The sequence below is a fragment of the Neovison vison genome, chromosome 5, assembly GCF_020171115.1.
Source record: "Neovison vison isolate M4711 chromosome 5, ASM_NN_V1, whole genome shotgun sequence".
NCBI lineage: Eukaryota > Metazoa > Chordata > Mammalia > Carnivora > Mustelidae > Neogale > Neogale vison.
Genome location: NC_058095.1, coordinates 67,107,989 through 67,127,183, shown reverse-complemented (window position 1 = coordinate 67,127,183; position 19,195 = coordinate 67,107,989). Strand labels below are relative to the sequence as shown.

The 19,195-nt window shown below is 42.9% G+C and overlaps 1 protein-coding gene across 1 annotated transcript in view; it reads right to left on the bottom strand.

Annotated features, from left to right (window-relative positions):
• The window catches only part of ITGAE (integrin subunit alpha E), a 63,204-nt gene extending 49,173 nt beyond the window's left edge, over positions 1 to 14,031 (bottom strand). Inside the window, exon 1 of the mRNA XM_044249231.1 lies at positions 13,372 to 14,031. Within this exon, the coding sequence (XP_044105166.1) occupies positions 13,372 to 13,405 (34 nt within the window). The 5' untranslated portion in view covers positions 13,406 to 14,031. The remainder of the gene's footprint in view (positions 1 to 13,371) is intronic.
• Positions 14,032 to 19,195: the final 5,164 nt, after the last annotated feature.

Sequence of the window (19,195 nt, the reverse complement as noted above, 5' to 3'; positions counted from 1 at the left end):
TCCCCAAATACACCACATAAACATGCTATAAGGAATAATGTTTTAATATCATACTTTTAGGCAAAAACATACTAAATTTAATAAAACAGTTTCTAGCCCAACAATATCATAGGAAACAAATGTGCAAGGCTTGCCTTGTTTGGATAAACCCAAATGCTTTGTTTTTGCATATACGTGCTGATTGAAAGGGCTGGAGAGGTAGTAGATTCTGTGACTCTGAAGTCTGCTAAATGCATCAACTATTCCATGTATTTTGCGGTACTTTCAGGTTTAGTATTTATTTTACCCTCAATGTATTTTTCTGTGCTATAACTTTATTTTTAAAGGTAGTTTGAATACGAGATAACCACGAGTACCCAAAAGACTGAAGAAACAGTGAAGAAATGGTGCAGAAGGAAAATTATAGCTTTCATAATAATGACTCCTTCACAACTATCCTCCACTACTCATCATCAAGTCTTCATTTCCTCTTTTAATGAGGGTAATAAACTTTTATTGCAGTAAGTTGTATATGTAAATTGTATTTTTAAATTCAAATTTTTTTAGTATAAACTTGTTTTATTGACCAATTAATAAATTTTTTCCATCAGAAAAAACTGTTTGGGTATTGGGCTGGATGTTATGAACCAGTTTTTCCATTGAAATTGATGGAATTTTCCCCCCCGATTAATGGCTTTTCCCTTAGCAGTAGAGATTGTAAAAAGAAATTACATTCATTGGGCAAAGGAAAAGCTTACAGACTTTTATATAAGGAAGAGAAAGAAATACATACATATAAGTACATTGTTCTTCATTTACCAAGAAGATATAAATTTAAAATTTGTGTGTATCCAATAACAACACTTCAAAATACATAAAAATATTAATTGAATTAAAAGGAAAAATACAAAATCCACAACCAAAATGAGAGGCTTTAATGCTTTAACAATCTTTCATATAAGCTATGAAAAGATCAGTAAGGAGGATATAGAAGATCTGAATAACACAATTAACAAAACTTACCTGATTAATACAACACTGTACCCAGTAATGATAAAATAAGCATTTTTCAAATGCACATGAAACATTTGCCAAAACTGAACATATGCTGCATCAAAAAGTAAGCCTCAATAAATTTCAATGGATTGAAATAATTCAGACTATGTTCTCTGACTATAGTGGAATTAAATTAGAAGCCAATAACAAAAAGGAAACTAAAAAACAAAACAAAACAAAACAAAAACCTTGAACTTCTCAGAAATTAAGCAATGCACTTCTAAATAACCTAGAGCCAAAAATGAAATCACAATGGAAATTTTTAAATATCTTGAACTAAATGAGAATTAAGCTACAACAAATCGAAACTTGTGGGAAATAGTTAAGGCTTAGAGAAAATGTACAGTCATAAGTGCATGTGTTAAAAAAAAAAGGGTAAAAATTAATTATCTAAGCTTTCATCTCAAGAAGGTAAAAGAACAGCAAATCAAACCCAAAGAAAGTCCAGGAAGGAATAGAGATATGAGCATATATCAAAGAAACAGAAAACTAACTTACAGTAGAGAAAATCAACAAAGCTAAAGTGTGTTTTTAAAAAAAGGTTAATAAAACTGATAAACCCCTAGCAACACTGATCAAGGAAAAAAAGACCACACAAATTACCAATATGAATGAAAAAGAGGACATCAGAATAGATCCCAAGACATTTAAGAAATAGTAAGAGTGAAAATGTAAAATAAAATAAAGCAATAATAAGAGGATAGTATATACAGTTTATGCCACTACGCTTCACAATTTTGTTGAAATAGGTAAATTCCTTGAAATAAAGATTTACCAAAACTGATGAAAAAAGTGCAAGCTGAATAATCTTTATCAAATAAATTAAATTGGTTATTAAAAACCTTAGGAAGAATTCCAAGCAAAGATGGCTTCCCTGAAAACTCTTCCAAACATTTAAAGAAGAAATACCAATCTTACAAAAACTGTTCCAGAGAACAGAATTGAGAGAACACTTACCAATCATTTTATGGGGCCAGAATAACATTGATATTAAAACCCAACAAGAGCAAAGATTTTAAAAACAAACAAGCAAAAATCAGAGAAAAACCGACAGGAGCAATACAATGAAGGATAAAAGATCTCTTTCTTGGACATGGATGTCAAAATCCTAAGCAAAATATTAGCAAATCGAATCTGGTGACATCAAAGAATAATACATTACAACCAAGTTGAGTCTCTTTCAGAAATGGAAGGGCAGTTTGACATTTGATAATAATTGATTTATTTATCACATTAACAGGAAAAAAAAGGAAAAATCATATGATCATTATGATAGACAGAGGCAAAATGCATTTGATAAAATCTCCTCCGGGTCTATGATTAAAAAAAAAAAAAATCACAGTAAACCAGAATAAAAGGAATTTCCTTAAGATTAGAAAGGAAAAAATAAAACTGCCATTATTTGCAGATGAAATGATTAAGTACATTGAGAAATACAACAGATCCACAGTCAAACACTAAGAATTAACAAGAATTTTTAGCAAGGTTACTGATATAGAGGCAATATACAAAGAACCACTGTACTTCTATATACCGTCAATGATCAAATAAACAGTGAACAATTTTTAAAGATGCCATTAGCAAAAGACAGAGAAATCAAATGCTCAAAAATAAGTCTAACTTTGGGACAACTGGGTGGCTCAGTTGGTTGGGCTGCTGCCTTCAGTTCAGGTCGTGATCCCAGGGTTCTGGGATGGAGTTCCATATTCAGGCTCCTTGCTCAGTGGGGAGGCTGCTTCTCTCTCTCTGCCTCTGCCTGCCACTCTGCCTGCTTGTGATTCCCCACCCTCTCCCTGACAAATAAATAAATAAATAAATAAAATCTTAAAAAAAAAAAAGTCTAACTTTAGTTGACATGCAAAACCTCCATGCTGAAAACTATAAAAGATTAGGAGAGATTAAAGATCTAAATAGATGGAGGGCTGGATCATGTTCATGAATGAAAACTCAATATTGTTGTCAGTTATCACTACACTGATCTATAGCTTCAATAGAATCCTAATCAAAATCCCAGCAAATTATTGGGGAAGGGTGAGGTATGTTAACAAGACAATTTAAAAATTTATATGAAATTGTATAGGGCAAGAATAGTCAGACAGTCTTAAAGGAGTAAGACAAACTTGTAAGACTTGATAACATACTATCATCTATCAAGATATTACAAAGTTATAGTTAAGACAGAATTATACTAGCACAGGGCAGACAGATAGACCAACCAGGCAGACAAATGGAGCAATGGAACAGACATATGATCACCTACTTTAGAACAAAGGTAACAGTGAAGAACAGTGAGGAAAGAATTTTTTTTCCTGAAGATTTTATTTATTTATTTGACAGACAGAGATCACAAGTAGGCAGAGAGGCAGACGGAGAGAGAGAAGGGGAAGCAGGCTCCCCACAGAGCGAAGAGCCCAATGTGGGGCTCAATCCCAGGACCCTGGGATCATGACCTGAGCCGAAGGCTTTAACCCACTGAGCCACCCAGGCGCCCCAGGAAAGAATTTCTTATTTTTATTTTTTTCAAGATTTTATTGATTTATTTGAGAGAGAGAGAGAGAGAACATGAGTGGGAGGCAGAGGGAGAGGGAGAAGTAGACTCCCCACTGAGGAGGGAGCCCAGTGTGGGACTTGATCCCAGGATCCCAGGACCATGACCTGAGCTGAAGGCAGACACTTAACTGACTGAGCCACCCAGGTGGCCAAGAATGATTTTTTAAATAAATGGTGCTGGGTCACTTGAATATCAATACTGAAAAAAAATTAATCTTGACTATTCTCACCCCATCTCTCTCTCTCTCTCTCTCTCTCTCTCACACACACACACACACACACACACACACATTCCCAATAGGTTAAAATGTGGATTTAGATGGACTGAATGTGAAAAATGAAACAATAACGTTTTTAAGAGAAAACAAAGGACCTGGGGTAGACAAATATTTTTTAAACAGGACACAAAAAGCACTAACCATAAAGGAAAGAACTGATACACTGAACTTCATTAAACCTAATAACTTCTGTTTATCAAAAGACATCATTAAGAGAATAAAGAGTGAGAGAAGATATTTGCAACACAAATATCTGACAGAAGACTTAGAATATGTGCAAAATTCTAAGAGCTCAATAAGAAAAAGGCATGTAAGCTAATAGAAATAGGACATTTCACAACAAATTATCCAAATGGCTAGTAATCAAATAAGAAGGCACTCAATAGACTTCAGAAAAAGGCAGATTAGAACCACCATACAATATCACTACACAACTACCAGAATGATGAAAATGAAAAAGATAATACTAAGTGTTGTCAATGATTTGGAGCAACTAGGACTCTCAAATACTACTGGTAAGAACATAAATCAGCACAACCATTTCAGAATACCATTTGGGAGTATAACTAGGCTGAGCATATGCACAAATTATGACCCAGAAATTCTATTTTTAGGTATATCACCAGCAGGAGTGTGTCTATATGTTCACAAGAAGACATGTACAAGAATGTTCTCAGCCTCACTATTCATAACTCCAAATTGGAACAATCCAAATATCCATCAGCAGTAGAAAGGAAAAACTGTGAATATTAATCAATGGAATACTCTAAAGCAGTGAAAATAACCACCCAACCCATCCAAGGTGGTTGAATTTCATAAACACAATATGAGATGAAAGACTAGGAACGAAACAGACCATACCGTATAATTCCCTTTACACAAAGTTTAAAACAGGCAAAATAATGTATGGTATTAGAAGTTAGGAGAGTGGTTATCCTTGGCGATGACATAATGAATGACTAGAGGGAGGAACAAAGGGTACTTCTGGGCCATTGGTCATATTCTGTTTCTTAATGGGTACTGGTGACATGGATTTGATTTAATTTGAAAAGTCATTAATCAGAATTTTATTGTGTAATTCAAAAAAGTTTACATTAAAATATAATTACAAGTTTCTAAAATATATTGAATATATAAAAATTCTGTCAGTTAATAATAATATTTAAAAGAGAAGAAAAAAAAACTCCAAAACAAATTAAAACACTGCATTGGTTAGCACTGTAAGTAATGAAGGCACCATTCCCTTACTCTAAAATTTGTTTATTAAAGAGAAATTACTAAGTACTTTTCTTATCTTTCCTATATAAATTGCACTTCAGGGTCACCAAATAGTCCTAGTTGATGTGGGCAGAATAATAAAATCATAAAAACACAATTTTGCAAACCATAGTATAATAATGAATTCAGGCCATGATCATCAACAGAAGGAAGTTTCATAGAAAACTTTACAATTAGATTGACACCCCCTGAACCCAATAGTCAATCTTAATGTCCCAAGAATGAGTCTTCAGACATAGGTGCCTCGGAGTATGACACCATAAGAAGGTTATAGGAGTCCCAGACTCTGCATTTTCAACAAGCTCCCAAGTGGTGCCCACATTTTGAGTAGTAAGTCTTTAAAATACTTCGGCAAAAGAAACACAGAGGGGAGTGAGATAAATCTAGGAAATACGGCAAAATCCCCACTATAGAGTATGCTTTCCTAAAAAGTTAAACCTGAATTTAACGAAGTCATTAGCGCTAACATTCAGGTTTTGGGAAATTCCGGGGATAAAAGGGCAAACCACACCAAAAGGAAGCAAACACACAAATCCTGAATGACGCTCTTCTACCAGACAAGCCACCAAGCCCTGGAGTGAAGCAGAGACTTGAAAAGGACACACAAACCAAAATGTAGGCAACTAGCCACTCTAGACTAAAAGAGGCATAGCAACCAAATGTAATCTGGACCTTGTCTGGATTTTGACTCCAAAAAACTTACTGTTAAAAAGTGATAAACTGAGACAGGAAGATTTGAATATGGACACCCCCAAATTATTGTTAAATTTCTTAGATGGTAAAAACATTGTGGCCTAGTAAGAAAAATAACCACATACCTCAGAAATGTGTACTGAAGTGTGTGGGGTAAAACAACACAATGTTTTGGGTTTGCCTTATAATAATGCTTCTGAAACATTAAAGTGCTAACAGATCACCCAAGTTTCTTGTTAAAATACAGATTCGGATTCAGTAGATCAGGAGGTGGGACTGAGAGCATAGTCTAACAAGATCTTAGATGATGCCCTGCTGCTGATCACCACGCCATACTTTGAACAGCACAGCTTTAAAGGAAACCAAAGGGGACATGAACTGATGCAGCAAGGATGGCAAGTCTTGATAATGGTGTAATCTGGGTGATGGGTATACCAACTTCATTACAGTTCTTCTCTTTGTTTTTGTACATGTTTAAAATTTTGTTAAAAACACACCTTTCAAAGGCTCAGGAGGGGGTGCCTTGTGAGAAGGCAGTGTTCAGTCTCTCATTTCTCAATTCCCAAGCCCTCTCCCTGAGGCCGGCAGAAAGCAGACATCTGCACTTTATTTCTTCTCCCTTATACTTTGGCCTTGCCCGGAATGATTTGTGGCAATTCATAAAAATATACAAGACAGTAAGGTAAAACTTATTTTTAAATGATGGGCAAGCCAAAAAAAAAAAAAAAAAAAAAGGAAGGAAAGTGACAATTAGAAAAAAGGGGTGAGGAGCTCCTGGGTGGCTCAATTGGTTGAGCCTCCAACTCTTGATTTCGGCTCAGGTCATAACCTCAAGGTTGTGAGATCCAGCCCTGCACTGGGCTCTGCACTCAGCGAGGAGTCTGCTTGAGATTCTCTCTTCCCCTGTCCTTCTGCCCCTTGCCCACATGTCCTCTCTCTCTCTCTCTCTCTCAATAAATAAATCTTAAAAAAAGAAAATGAAAGAGGGATGAACATGAAAGGGCACAATTAAACCAGGAAGGAGGCCACCTGGCTTGAGCATCAGCAAGTGCTAGCACTTTCTTATGGTGGGTCCCCCTTTGGACTCTGAACACAGTATAAAGTCACAGTGGATGACAAATAAAATTAATTGTTGAATAACTGCATAAATGTATGAACTTTCCTGAAGTCAGTTTAAGGATGAAAATAATCAGTTGTATTATTCACAGAGTCCACACAATTGGGAAAAGAATTATTCTGGTGAAGCGGGAAAACCAGAAAAAATGTTTCCCAAGGTTCTCTTCACAAGAACAATGAATGAATGGGGCAGAGTTGAAACAAAGACAAAAAACAAAAAACAATAGCAGTGAATGAACAAACCTACATCCCAAGTTACCTGGGAGCTATTCTTCGTGTCTTGCTTGCCATCACCCAAGTATAATACAGAAAACATAATCAGACCATGAGCAATTCCGTTTGGGGGCCAAAGATCACTTTTGAGAATTGGTGAGCAACAGATCCCATCCCACCTACCCAAGTGTACATTTCCCAAGTCTTATCCTTGCTAAAAGTGCTCTGCTCTGAGGTGATCTCCTGCCTTCCTTCTGAATCTTCCCATTCACCTTCTCCAAGAGGCTTTCCTGACCTCCAGACCCCTATGTAGGCACTCTGTACCCTTGTAAGCCTTTTACCACAAACTGACATTACTCTCCTCAACGCCTTGTTTACTTATCACTGCCTGTTACTTATTGACTGCTTCCCCTGCCACCAGTGAACCCCTCTGAAGGCGAAGACTGGGAGTCAGCCTTGTTCACCATGTCATCCCAGGGCCAGGTATGGTGGCCCACACCTACTAGGTGCTGGATGGGTGAAGGGGGCTCAAAGACAATCCCTGTGGCCAACCCAGGGACCCTCAAGGGTTCTAGAGGTGGGGAATGGGGAGAACTGTTCTCCATGAGTACAGGATTGGACTTAGGCTCCTTGGCTCATTTTATGAGAAGCCCTGTGTTTCTTGATCAGTCAGGTTATGGTGAACAAACTGATTAGGAGAGAATTTAAAAGTAAGAACTAAGGGTGACAGGGTGACAGGGCGGTACATTCAGTTAAGCTTCCGACTCTTGATTTTGGCTCCGGTCATTATCTCAGTTGTGAGACTGAGCCCCACATGGGGTGTAGAGCTTACTTAAAAATAAAATTAAAAGGGCGCCTGGATGGCTCAGTCGGTTAAGCACCCCACTCTTGGTTTCAGCTCAGGTTGTGATCTCAGGGTCATGAGATGGAGCCCCAGAGCCCCGTGTTTGGTGGAGTCTGAGCTCAGGGCAGAGTCTGCTTAAGATTCTCTCTCCCTGGAGTGCCTGAGTGGCTCAGTGAGTTAAGACTCTGCCTTCAGCTCTGGTCATGATCCCAGGGATCGAGCCCTGAATCGGCTCTCTGCTCAGCAGGGAGCCTGCTTCACCCCCCTCCCACCTGCCTCCCAACCTACTTGTGATCTCTCCATAAAAAAAAATAATTAAAATCTTAAAAAAAAAAATTCTCCCTCTGCTCCTCACAGCTCTACCATCTCTAAAATAAATAAATAAATGTTTTTTTTTTTTTAAAAAGAGTATGAACTAGCAAATTCTTGCAAGGGGCGACTAGGAGGCTTTCTTTCTGTGTTTTCCTGTGTAACTGATAGACAAGGTTTGAAACTCCTGAGATAGGTCCAGTCTCCTCATCCGGGCATCTGTGGCATCTCCCTGCCTAGCACAATGCCCACTCTCCCAGGTCTGCCCTCCAGCCATTTCAAGCTCCTCTATACCCCAACTCCCTGAACACCATCCCCATACCTCCCACTTCTGGGCCCTTGTCCAAGCAGTTCCCCCTGACCAGTATGCCTTCCTTGTTCTCACATTCGCCCCATCCTTTGGGGCCCTGTTCAGGCACTCCCTGCTCCCAGGAGCTACTTCAGATTCTCAGCTAGAGTAACTCACTGGTCCCTGAGCCCCCACCACATCCTGCAGTGTTTCTGGTTCTGACTAAAATCCTGTCTAGGTCAGAGTGATCTGTGATTAAGTCAGTCTCCCCCAAAACGTGATCTGAGCCATCCATGACACCCCTCCCCCTCAACCACAAAGCCCAGTTCAGCATAACGCCAGACCCAGAAGTGTCCTGGAAATGTCAGAGTAGGCCAGAAATTCTTGTTCACCACCCCACCCATCCTCATTTTTGCCTTGTTCACCTGAAAGATCTTGATGCAAGATCCTTGAAAGGTGGGAAGGGGCAGCAGATGAGCAGAGAGATAATCACAGCTACCCTCCCAGATCACCTGATTTCTTCCAGGCACCATACAGGGTGCTGAGGCTCAGAGAAGTTGAGTGATTTGTTTGTGGTCCATTGGCAAATTGAATACTTGTGTCTAGGGCCCAGGTCTGCCTAACCCAAGCCTTTAGTGAAAGCTGGAGGCACTGAGGGGTTGGTAAACAGAGAAAAAAGAGTTACAAATGGCCCCAGAAGCCGGGCACATTTCTTGCTGGGCAGAGCTCCCAGTGGTGCCAGCCCCTCACTGAGCCTGGGCAGAGCTCCGGGTTAGACAGCTGTTTAATTAGGTCAGCGAGAACCTCCTGTGCAAGCAGAGTGGCATGAGAACATGTGTAGAGGGGATTTACCATATTCACTGAGCTTCCCTAGTCACCAGCACCCACCCTGAGAGCTGGCTGGAGCCAGGGATCTGCCAGCCATGGGCCACCTTGCTAGAGCACATTCCCTCCATGCCCCTGACATTCTACCTTTGCTTGGGTTGTCGCCAGATGGGGTGAGCCTTTCCTTTCCCACTGAGACTCAGATGCAGTGTCTCCATAGTGTAGTGGTTATCATGTTCACCTCCCACTGAGACTCAAGAAAATATAGCATGGGCCCCAGACAGACAAAGTCCTGTGTTCAAATCTTTGCCTTGCCACAGAGTCATGCTGAAGAACCTTGGACTTGTCATCTCACCTCAGTTTCCTCATCTGAGATACATGGCTGTGCAGAGCAAACAGGACAATGCCTGCCCAGGGTCTGACGCTGAAGGCTCAGTATGTGGGCGCTGCTGTTAGTGTTATAACCACAAGGGAGGGCCTGTCATGTTCCGACAGCCTTACCCTCCATCTCAAGCCCCTCTTATGTGCTGTCAGACACGTGAGCCCAGCCAAACCAGTGTCTGTCACCACACTACCCACAGAGCTGCCTCTCCCAAGCTGTCTCCAGCCACCTAGGCCTGCTGAGTAAGAATAAGACCCTCCCTTCATCCTGTCAGCCAGCACTGCCTCCCCCCTTAAATCTTTATCTTCCTCCAACACACTGGGCATTTTAGTTTTTTTAAATTTTATTTTGTTTAAATTCAATTCATTAGTATATAATGTATTATCACTGTATTACAGTGTATTATTAGTCCTCAGTTTGTTTCCTACAATTAAGAGTCTCTTATGGGCATTTTAAGTACACATTCTCACAGCACTATTCTTGGTTTAGCAAACTTGGGCCTAGGGGCAATGGTTTGTCCAAATTTATACAAGGAGCTGGCTGTAGAACTAGGACTAGAGTCGGGTGATCTGACAATCAGCCCAGAACACCCAAAACGGCCGTAGGGGAAACTCATGCCTCATAGCCACATGCAAGTTGCCTGTCCTGTGGGGCAGCTCACCTTCAAGTCACCCACATTGTTCTTTCACACAGGAGCCTCATCCCCTTTCTCTGGGATTCCACCTTCCAACATGTACATCTCACTGCTGTCACCCTGCTCAAGATCTGCTGTGGCTTCCCATTCCCCTCAGGGTGAGGTCTAAGCTCCCTTAGCCTCCATATCCCCACCACCATCCTGGACCTCTCCAACTTGACTGGCCACAAGCCCCCCATATACACCCTACAAGCCAGCCTTCCAGCAAAGGTTGGAAACATCTGGTTCCCACAGGGACCCAGTCCACACCTGGCTTGCCCACAAACATTGCTCTTAACGGATGTTTTGCCTTTGCTTGAAACACCCTTTTCCCAACCCCCATGTGTGAGAACCGAAGGCATCCTCAATGGACCCACTAGCTCCGGCTAGAGTTTGTTGGGCAGCCTGCTTTCTCTTCACACAGGGGCCCAGAACAGGGACAGTGCACCCTCACGCCCTGGGCCCAGCAAGTGCTGGGGCGGGGGTGGTGGTGACAGCAGCTTTCTGCTGCTCCCACTCAATCTTTGACTTGCATTCTTCCTAAACAGACTCCTCACACTCCCTGTCTTTGTCCATACTAAACAGAAAGGCCCCCCTCCAACAGTCTATATTTGTTAAGACCTCCTCCATCTTCAGGGCCACATTGGACACTGGTCTCTCATCCCTAACAACCAAGGTTTTCCATCAAATACTTGCCCACAGGTATTGGGGTGTGCCCTGGGAAGAGCCAGGTCTGACATCTTCCACTCCGGACGGAACAGGGCTCAGCCTGAATTTGGTACAACAGTGCAGCAGGCCCTAGACTTCTGGCTCCTTCTTTACCACTGCACGGTGATGATGAAAGGAGAAGTCAGTGACTGGGGTCAAAGAATAGCTCAAGGGTAAAGGCAGAGCTGTGGACAGCAAGCTGTAGGGCAGCAGGGCAAGTCAGGGCTAGGAGTGGGGGTAAGGGTGGCTCCAGGGTTGTAGTAGGTCTGTGTATCTGCTCCTGGCTTAAAAACTCTTATTAGACAATTGATGTTATCTCATCTGCTCTCACAGATGAGAAGTGGACATCATCATAGTGGGTATCTTGGGAAGGGTAAAAGATCAGGGTCAGGCCAGAATGTCTAGATTTCCTCCAGTCTAGGGAAGCCCAGCCAGGCACAGGATTCACAGCCCTGGGTCTGGAGTCCTAGTCTGGGGCTTCCTCCCACCCTCCTTGCGTCTCCATGTCACTTTCTCAGACTCTTCTAGCCCATAAGACTCAGCACCAGTCTCACCTCCTCCAGGAAACACTTCAGGATTGGCCCACCCCTCCATGCCACCTGTCACAGCTTCATTTCTCCCACTCAGAATGGAGCTTCTGAGGCCTTGCTCACACAACCTTTCCATCGCTTAGCCAAGTTGTGAGCTAAATGATCTCATTGCAAGCCTGCTCCACCTTGCTATCAGCTGTCCATCAGCTTGGAGACTGTCTCGGCCCAAGAAGGGGTTTGAGAAATGTCACGTGGATCAGCGTTGCTGAAAAAGGGGCAACAGCTGTTCATGTCAGAGGCCACGGGAAACTGAATAGCAGGAACTCAGAATGATGCCAAGGTTAGCACCCCAGACCATTCTAGAGCTGGGAGTCAGGGTAGAGGCCTGGGCTTGAGCCCCATTTCTACATGTACTTGCTTGTACCTCTGGACAGTCACTGCATCTCTCTGGGTTCCAGAGTCTAGTCTCTTTTTCAGACATACTTGGTGATGGGGGATCAAAGCCCTAAACCATAAAAAGTGTGAAACCCTCTCCACACTCTGTATGTGACTGAAAATAAAAAGAAGTCTAAACTGTAAAGTAAGGAAAATGAAGTTCACAAAGTTCTGACCTTTTCATAATGATTATTTTGAATATCAAATATTAAAATGTGTCCAAAACGTATGCTTTGCTGGTCCCTTATATGTGTGGCCTGCCTCCTGGTGACCTGGTCGCAGGGTGGATGCTAACTCTGAGTTCCCCCCAACAATGGATTCAGCTTTCTCAGACAGTCTGGTACTCAGTTGCTGGCCCCTGCCCATCCTTCATGGAGAACTCAGGCTCCCAAGAGCCTTGAAAACATCTGCCTGATGTTTATCTCATTCTTCTACCAAGCTTCTGAGCAATGCAGGAGACCCCTGGGGAAGCTTGTGCTGATCACTATGCTGGACCACTCTAGCCCCCAGCTTGATCTGAGCTGCCTCCAGGGGCTCCCTGACTATGCTCAATCTCGTCCTTAAGGCCTTTTGACAGGTGCAGGCTCATGGGTTGCCTTGCCCCAGGTGGCCTCCATGGTAAGTTTAAAGGCCAGAATGGGACCCCTCAGCCTGGGGGAAGAGGAAGTGCCCCCCTCCACCCACACACAGTTTCTCATACTAGCCCTAACATCAGAAACAGGAAGCAGGGTCCCCCAGTACATTCGCATTCTACCAGACAGACACATGCCCTCCCCCCACCAAGTCTCTCCTCAATGCTCATGTTCTCAGTCCCCCACCCTTATCAGCTGAGCCCCAATCTGGGATGGAAGAGTGCTCTGCTGGGGAAGGTGGATATCGTTAGCCTCCATACTCTGAGAACAAACTTGTACAGACCCAGGGATCTGCCCAGAATGGATGGTGTAGGGAAAAGGCCCAGGGTGGGGAGGGTAAACTGGTTGGAGGAGGAACAGGGTGGCAGAGTTCTGGAGTCTGAAGCCACAGGATATCAGCACTGCCAACAGCCTCAGAGGCCCTTCTGAGCAAGGCTGAGGATCTAACCCAGCAAACAAGAGCGACTCCCTTAGGGATTCCCTACGGTCTCTGACCTCTCACTCTGAGTGAGCCCCATTTAGACAGATAGGCTGTGCTGAGGGCACAGCAACCTCTCAGGACGGGGGTGAGGCTGACTTACTGGTTATGTAGAGCAGAGTGTCGAAGAGCCACATCCTAGCTGGAGCAGAGGCAGCAGCGTGGACCTCAGCTTATTCAGCTTCCCCTCCTCTGCTTGGTGGCCAGGAGGCGGGGACAGGCACACACAGAAGCAAGGACCCAGAGGCAGACAGGCACTTTCACATAGACACGGATGTTCCCACTTGTGCACAGCCAGCTGTGAGGCTTCCTCAGCAGTTGTGGGCTGGGTCCTGGAAGCTCAGAGACACTTATCAGCCCTTCCCCATGACTCACACTTCGTGGAACAGTGAGACAAGGCTTAGCCTGGGAACATAGCTCTGGATGTCTTCATCAGATGTTTGAGTGCAGAAATAGTATTAATCCAGAAGTTTATCATTCATGTGAGTGAGTCGCAGCCTCCGGACCTGCTCTAGAACCTACCACCAGATACCTTAGCCCAACACCCAGCCCAGGGTCCTTAGTGGCACTGCCTCAGCAATTAGAATGAGGTCCCCTTCCCACCTGAAGTACCCCCACAGCTAGAAACTGGGCTCCTGCACCTGGCCCCTGGTCTCAAGGCCCTGAGGCCATGGAGGGCCCGTTAAATGTTAAGACCCAATGCACTGACTGAAATCACCACCTCAGTGAATTCAGCTTGGTTACATTCTCTTTAAAACCTAGCTATAGGGGCGCCTGGGTGGCTCAGTGGATTGAGCCGCTGCCTTCGGCTCAGGTCATGATCTCGGGGTCCTGGGATCGAGCCCCACATCGGGCTCTCTGCTCAGTGGGGAGCCTGCTTCCCTCTCTCTCTCTCTCTGCCTGCCTCTCTGCCTACTTGTGATCTCTACCTGTCAAATAAATAAATAAATAAAATCTTAAAAAAAAAAAAACAAAAAACTAGCTATAGTACCATGACATGGGAACTAACTTAACAGAGCTCTGAGCTACCAGACAGAAAACGTGAAAATTCCATAAATCTTTCCAGCATACCTCTGATTCAATCCAGCATCCCCAACGATACAATGCCAACAGCTTGCAGTCATCTTTAAAAGCTCACTTCACAATTTGTCAAATTTTCCCTGTGACCAAGTCTGTCATCTGTCACAGAAGGAAGTGTCCCCGCTTCCCAGATTGTTATGTGCAGTGCAGTGCTGTCCATCCTAACTATGATGGCGTTCTAGATCTGCACTGTCCAATATGGTAATCACTAACCACATGTAGCTGCCGAGCCCTTTAAATGTTACCAGTGCAACTGAGGAACTGAATTTTAAATTTTATTTAATTTTAATGAATTCACATTCAAAAAGGCAGGAGATTCTTTGTCTCTGCATCCCCAGGGAGAGCATGCTGTAGTGTTAATGCAAGCGTTAAAGCAGACAAGGGCGTTGACTTAACGGTAAGATGAAAATCAATTTTATTTTGTTTCTCACCTTGAAAGTTTGCTTGGCCAGTCTTGTGGAGGTCACTGACACTTAAAACATGCTTGCATTGTCTGCTTTGGTCTGACAAAATACCCACAACTATTGTGACAGTTCCCTGATGCTGTATGATTGCTTGAACAGAGATTACAATTCACTGTTTCTGACACTGTCCGACAGCTGGAAACAAAGTTCCAGGTCTGATGTTCCGCCTGCCAGATAAAAGACGACTATCCAAATTGGCTTCCAAATTGTCGTGGTCCAGACCCCTGGCCCGTTTTCCTAACACTCCAAGGCTCAGTGACTTTCCCCCTACCCCACACTTGTTTGGAGTGCCAGGGGCACTCTGCAGAGCCAGGATAGGCTCCTCTCCCCATCACTGGCCCAGAGGCGTTGGAGAGTAGCCCCAGGCCACAGAGCAGATCAGCAGGAGGGACACATTAGAACCCAGGACTGCAGATGCTCAAGATTTCTGAAAGCAGGACTTCCTGTCTGTAGTATGAACTTCAGGGCACCTCAGGAGGCCAAGCCAAGCTGATGACTGGAGGATGGACAGGATGCAGGGCCATTTCTGCATCCTTGGGGACATCTAGAATGCAGACCCATCCTGCATTCCTCAAAAATGTGTTTACCCAAGCTTGCTGGTGTCAGCATGGCACAACCCTAATCACAGAGCACACACAGGTCCTTTGAGCCTATCTGAGATTAACTACTATCCCACAAATCCAAACCTAAGATTCACAAGGAAAGAGCCAGACTGTGTTCTACAATGCTTCTGTATGGCACCTCATACAGGTTTTAGACAAATGGTAAGGGACCAACTTGAGGGATATTCTACAACATAACTGGGCTGAACTCTTCAAAAACATCAGTATCCTAAGACAAAGGTTAAGGAATTGTTCCAGGTTAAAGGAGACTAAGGAAAGGAAACAAAATGCAGTGTGATCCTGGACTGGATCATAGACCAGGAAAAAAAAAAAGTTTTCAAAAACATTACTGAACATTATTGGGATAGCTGACAAAAATGAAACATGTATCTAAAGATTAGCTACTATTGTACTAATTAGATAAAATTATACATTTCTTAAATTTGATAATTATGTCATTGTCATATGAGAAACTGTCCTTATTTCCTAAGAAATTTAGGAAATGTACACTAAAATATTCAGGGGTAAATGGACAGGTGTATGCAAGTCACTCTCAAATAGGTCATGCTTCAGAGGTGATGGGGGGACAGAAGGCAGGAGGGAAAGAATGAATGGCAAAATGTACTTTGTCCTATCCTTGAAACTTTTCTGTAATTTTGAAAATATTTCAAAACTGTCTTAAAAGTTACAGGATGGAGAAGACCTGTTCAGCAAGAGGTAAAAGTACTAACTGCTCCCTGTCTTGAGAGTGAGTCAAAAGCTCCGACATCTGGACTCACCAGCGGATATGGGACAGTTCCCCTCGTCTTGCCTCATCGCCTCTGGACACAGATGTTCTAACTACCCACTAGCCTTCTGAGTCCTGAGAAGCTGGGCAGAGGAAATTTGGAAGAGTGAGGACTTACTGAGATGGGACTGCTGGCAAAGGGCACCTGGGGGAAGTCTGAGGAACAGTAAGAATCACTGCCATTGACTGAGCACTAAGGAGGGAATGCCAGATTCAGTGCCAAGGGCCTTCCATGCAAAGCCCTCATCTCATCCTAACAGCCAACCTACTTGGTTATCCTGATTTCCCAGATGAGGATACTTGACTGGAGAAGTTAAGTAACTTGCCTAAGGCCATATGGCTAATAAGTGGCAGAGTTGGGACTTAAGACTTAAGCACAGAAAAGTCCCACTTCAGTGCTTTCCTCCAGTATCAGGATTCTGAACTACTACAATCCTCCTACCCTCATACCCATGGGTCTAAATTCCTCCCAGTTCATGAGCTTTTAAAAAGCAGAGACCTCATTCACAAACATATACTGGGATTTTTGCATCACTGGGTGTCATGAACTCAATTGTGTGCCCCCTGCCAAATTCATATGTTGAAGCCATAAAGCCCCGACTTGAGTTTATTTGGAGATAAGGTCTAAAGGCCTTAGGGGAGATAATTTAAGGTCATAAATAATATGGCCCTAATAGGCTTAGCAGTCTTAGAAAAGGAAGAGAGATCTTTCTATCCATGGGCATGTACCAAGGAAAGGCCATGTGAGGGCACTATGATGAGATGGCCATCTACAAGCCAGGAAGAGAGCCCTCATTAGGCCTTTCAGACTCTAGACTGTGAGAGAAAATAAATTTCTGTTGTTTAAGCCAGTCTGTGGTATTTTGTTATGGCAGCCTAAACTAATACAATGGACTACCTCCTAAAAAGCCTCCCAAACAAAACACTTGGGTGTGTGTGTGTGTGTGTGTGTGTGCGCGCACGTGTTTCTTGGGGAAGGTGGGCTTAGTGGGGAAGAAGCAAGGGAGAGAATCCTCTTATTCCTCTGTAACTGAGGGGTTGGACTATGGACTAAGGGTCCAAGGGCTTAGGCCTCTTGCTTGCCCAACTACCTTCTTATTCAACTTGGGCTTCTAATGGTCTTTACAAAAGTAGAGCAAAGATCCTAGAACTCACATTAGCAATAGAAAGAAATCTGGAGACCATCCCAGCTGACCCCTTCATCTGACAGGGAAACTGAGGTCCAAAGAGGTGAAGGGACTTATTCAGTCTTCTCCAGTTTGTGTGTGCGAAAAAATGAGTCCCCAGGGCTTCAGGCCCAGTCTGACACTATTCTATTTGACCATCCTCCAAAGACACTCTACCTGAGCTAAAAGAGTAACCTCCTGATCATAGGCTTCCTGAGTATTCCTTGCCAATGATAAGAGGGGATGCGCCACATGATTAAACACACAAAAAGCCAGGAAGGGATAGGAAGGTCATGTCTCCTCTCCTGCCAACGGTGTGGGCCTCTTGCCTCCACTAACCTACATCAGTCAGTGGTGAGGGTGACATGCAATTTGTGCAACACAAAGTTTCACCTACTAAAGAATCTGGTCACGCAAAGAAGGCCTCCAAACTGCTGAAGTAAAAACAGGTAAGAATCCTAGGGCAGGGAATTGACTTTTGCAGGTTAATACCACCCACACTCTAGAGTTTTATTTATAGCACAGAAAGTCCCACTTCAGTGCTTCATAATCTGAAATAGGCTTTTGAGCCAGCATTTCTCTAACTTATCCCAGGAATATCAAAATCCTGTGAAATGCTCATAGAATTTCATTTGAAAAAATGCTACCATATTTTTTCTTCTAAGATTTATTTTATAAACATGTAAGAAAAGTTCTGGATTTTCATTGGTCAGACTATGCAATAACAATCTGCCTTGACTCAAGTGTGATATTCTCAAAATTATCAAAAACATTCTGTCCTATTAGTTCTTAAAAAAAAAAAAAAGGCATTAACTTCTCATTTTCTTCCTTGTTATATAAAGTTTAAAAGCAAGTACTCGTAACCAAATTTATTTATACAGCAATTAATTAATCTGTGAAGCCATGATTTGCTGTTAATGTTAATCCAAACGGGCTGTTAGCATTTCAGCGTAATTTTAAGAATGCTCTGAGTGAGAGGTGGACTATTACTGGAGGCCAAAGAGCTGCTGCCTGAACAAGTTGTTTCTCTTTGCCTTCTTTGGACTGCCACCACTTTCCTCTCCAATAGGAACCAAAGCTAAGAACTGACTCAGTAATTCCTCCTTGGGGCCTCTCAACCAGCTGCCGGCTTCCCTTCCTGCTCTCCTGGGGCAGATGAATGCTTTCCAAAAAAATACTCTACATGATGCTCTTGCAAATTCTTTACACAGCAGGTAAACTTCAGCTTAGATGTGGCCAGATTACCAAAATCTGAAATTTATGGAAGTCTAATTAATGCCATTTTTTTCTTATACAAATACAGTTTATGCACTTCTAAATAATATTCATCTTTTTCAATCTGGTAGTGTCAGCTAGAATTCGACTAGCCTGTAGGCAAAGGAGTCAGAGCTGGGTTGTTACCATAATTCACTCATTTACCAAACACTTTTTAAGTACTACTTACTCTGGACTGGTATGTCAGGAGGATACAGAGATAACAACATGAAGACACCGGCTCGTTAGGAGCTCACAGGCTAAAAGGGAAAATAAAACATGAACATCAAGTATCGTGTGTACAAGGCAGAAAACAAGGACTAGCCTGTAAGAGGACCCAAAGGCCTCAGAGACTGAAGCTGTTCCTGCAGTTGGGGGATTTATACAGTCACCGCATGTTTACAGATAACCTGCCAGGTTTCTCTAAGACTAGAGAAACCCTCGTGATCAAATCAGACCTGGTCCCTGCTCTCATGGAGCTTACAATCTAGCAAAAAAGACAAAGCAGGAATAGGACATTACAATTCAGTGTATAGGTGTGCTGGCTTTGGGGGCAGTTACAGAGATTTGGCAT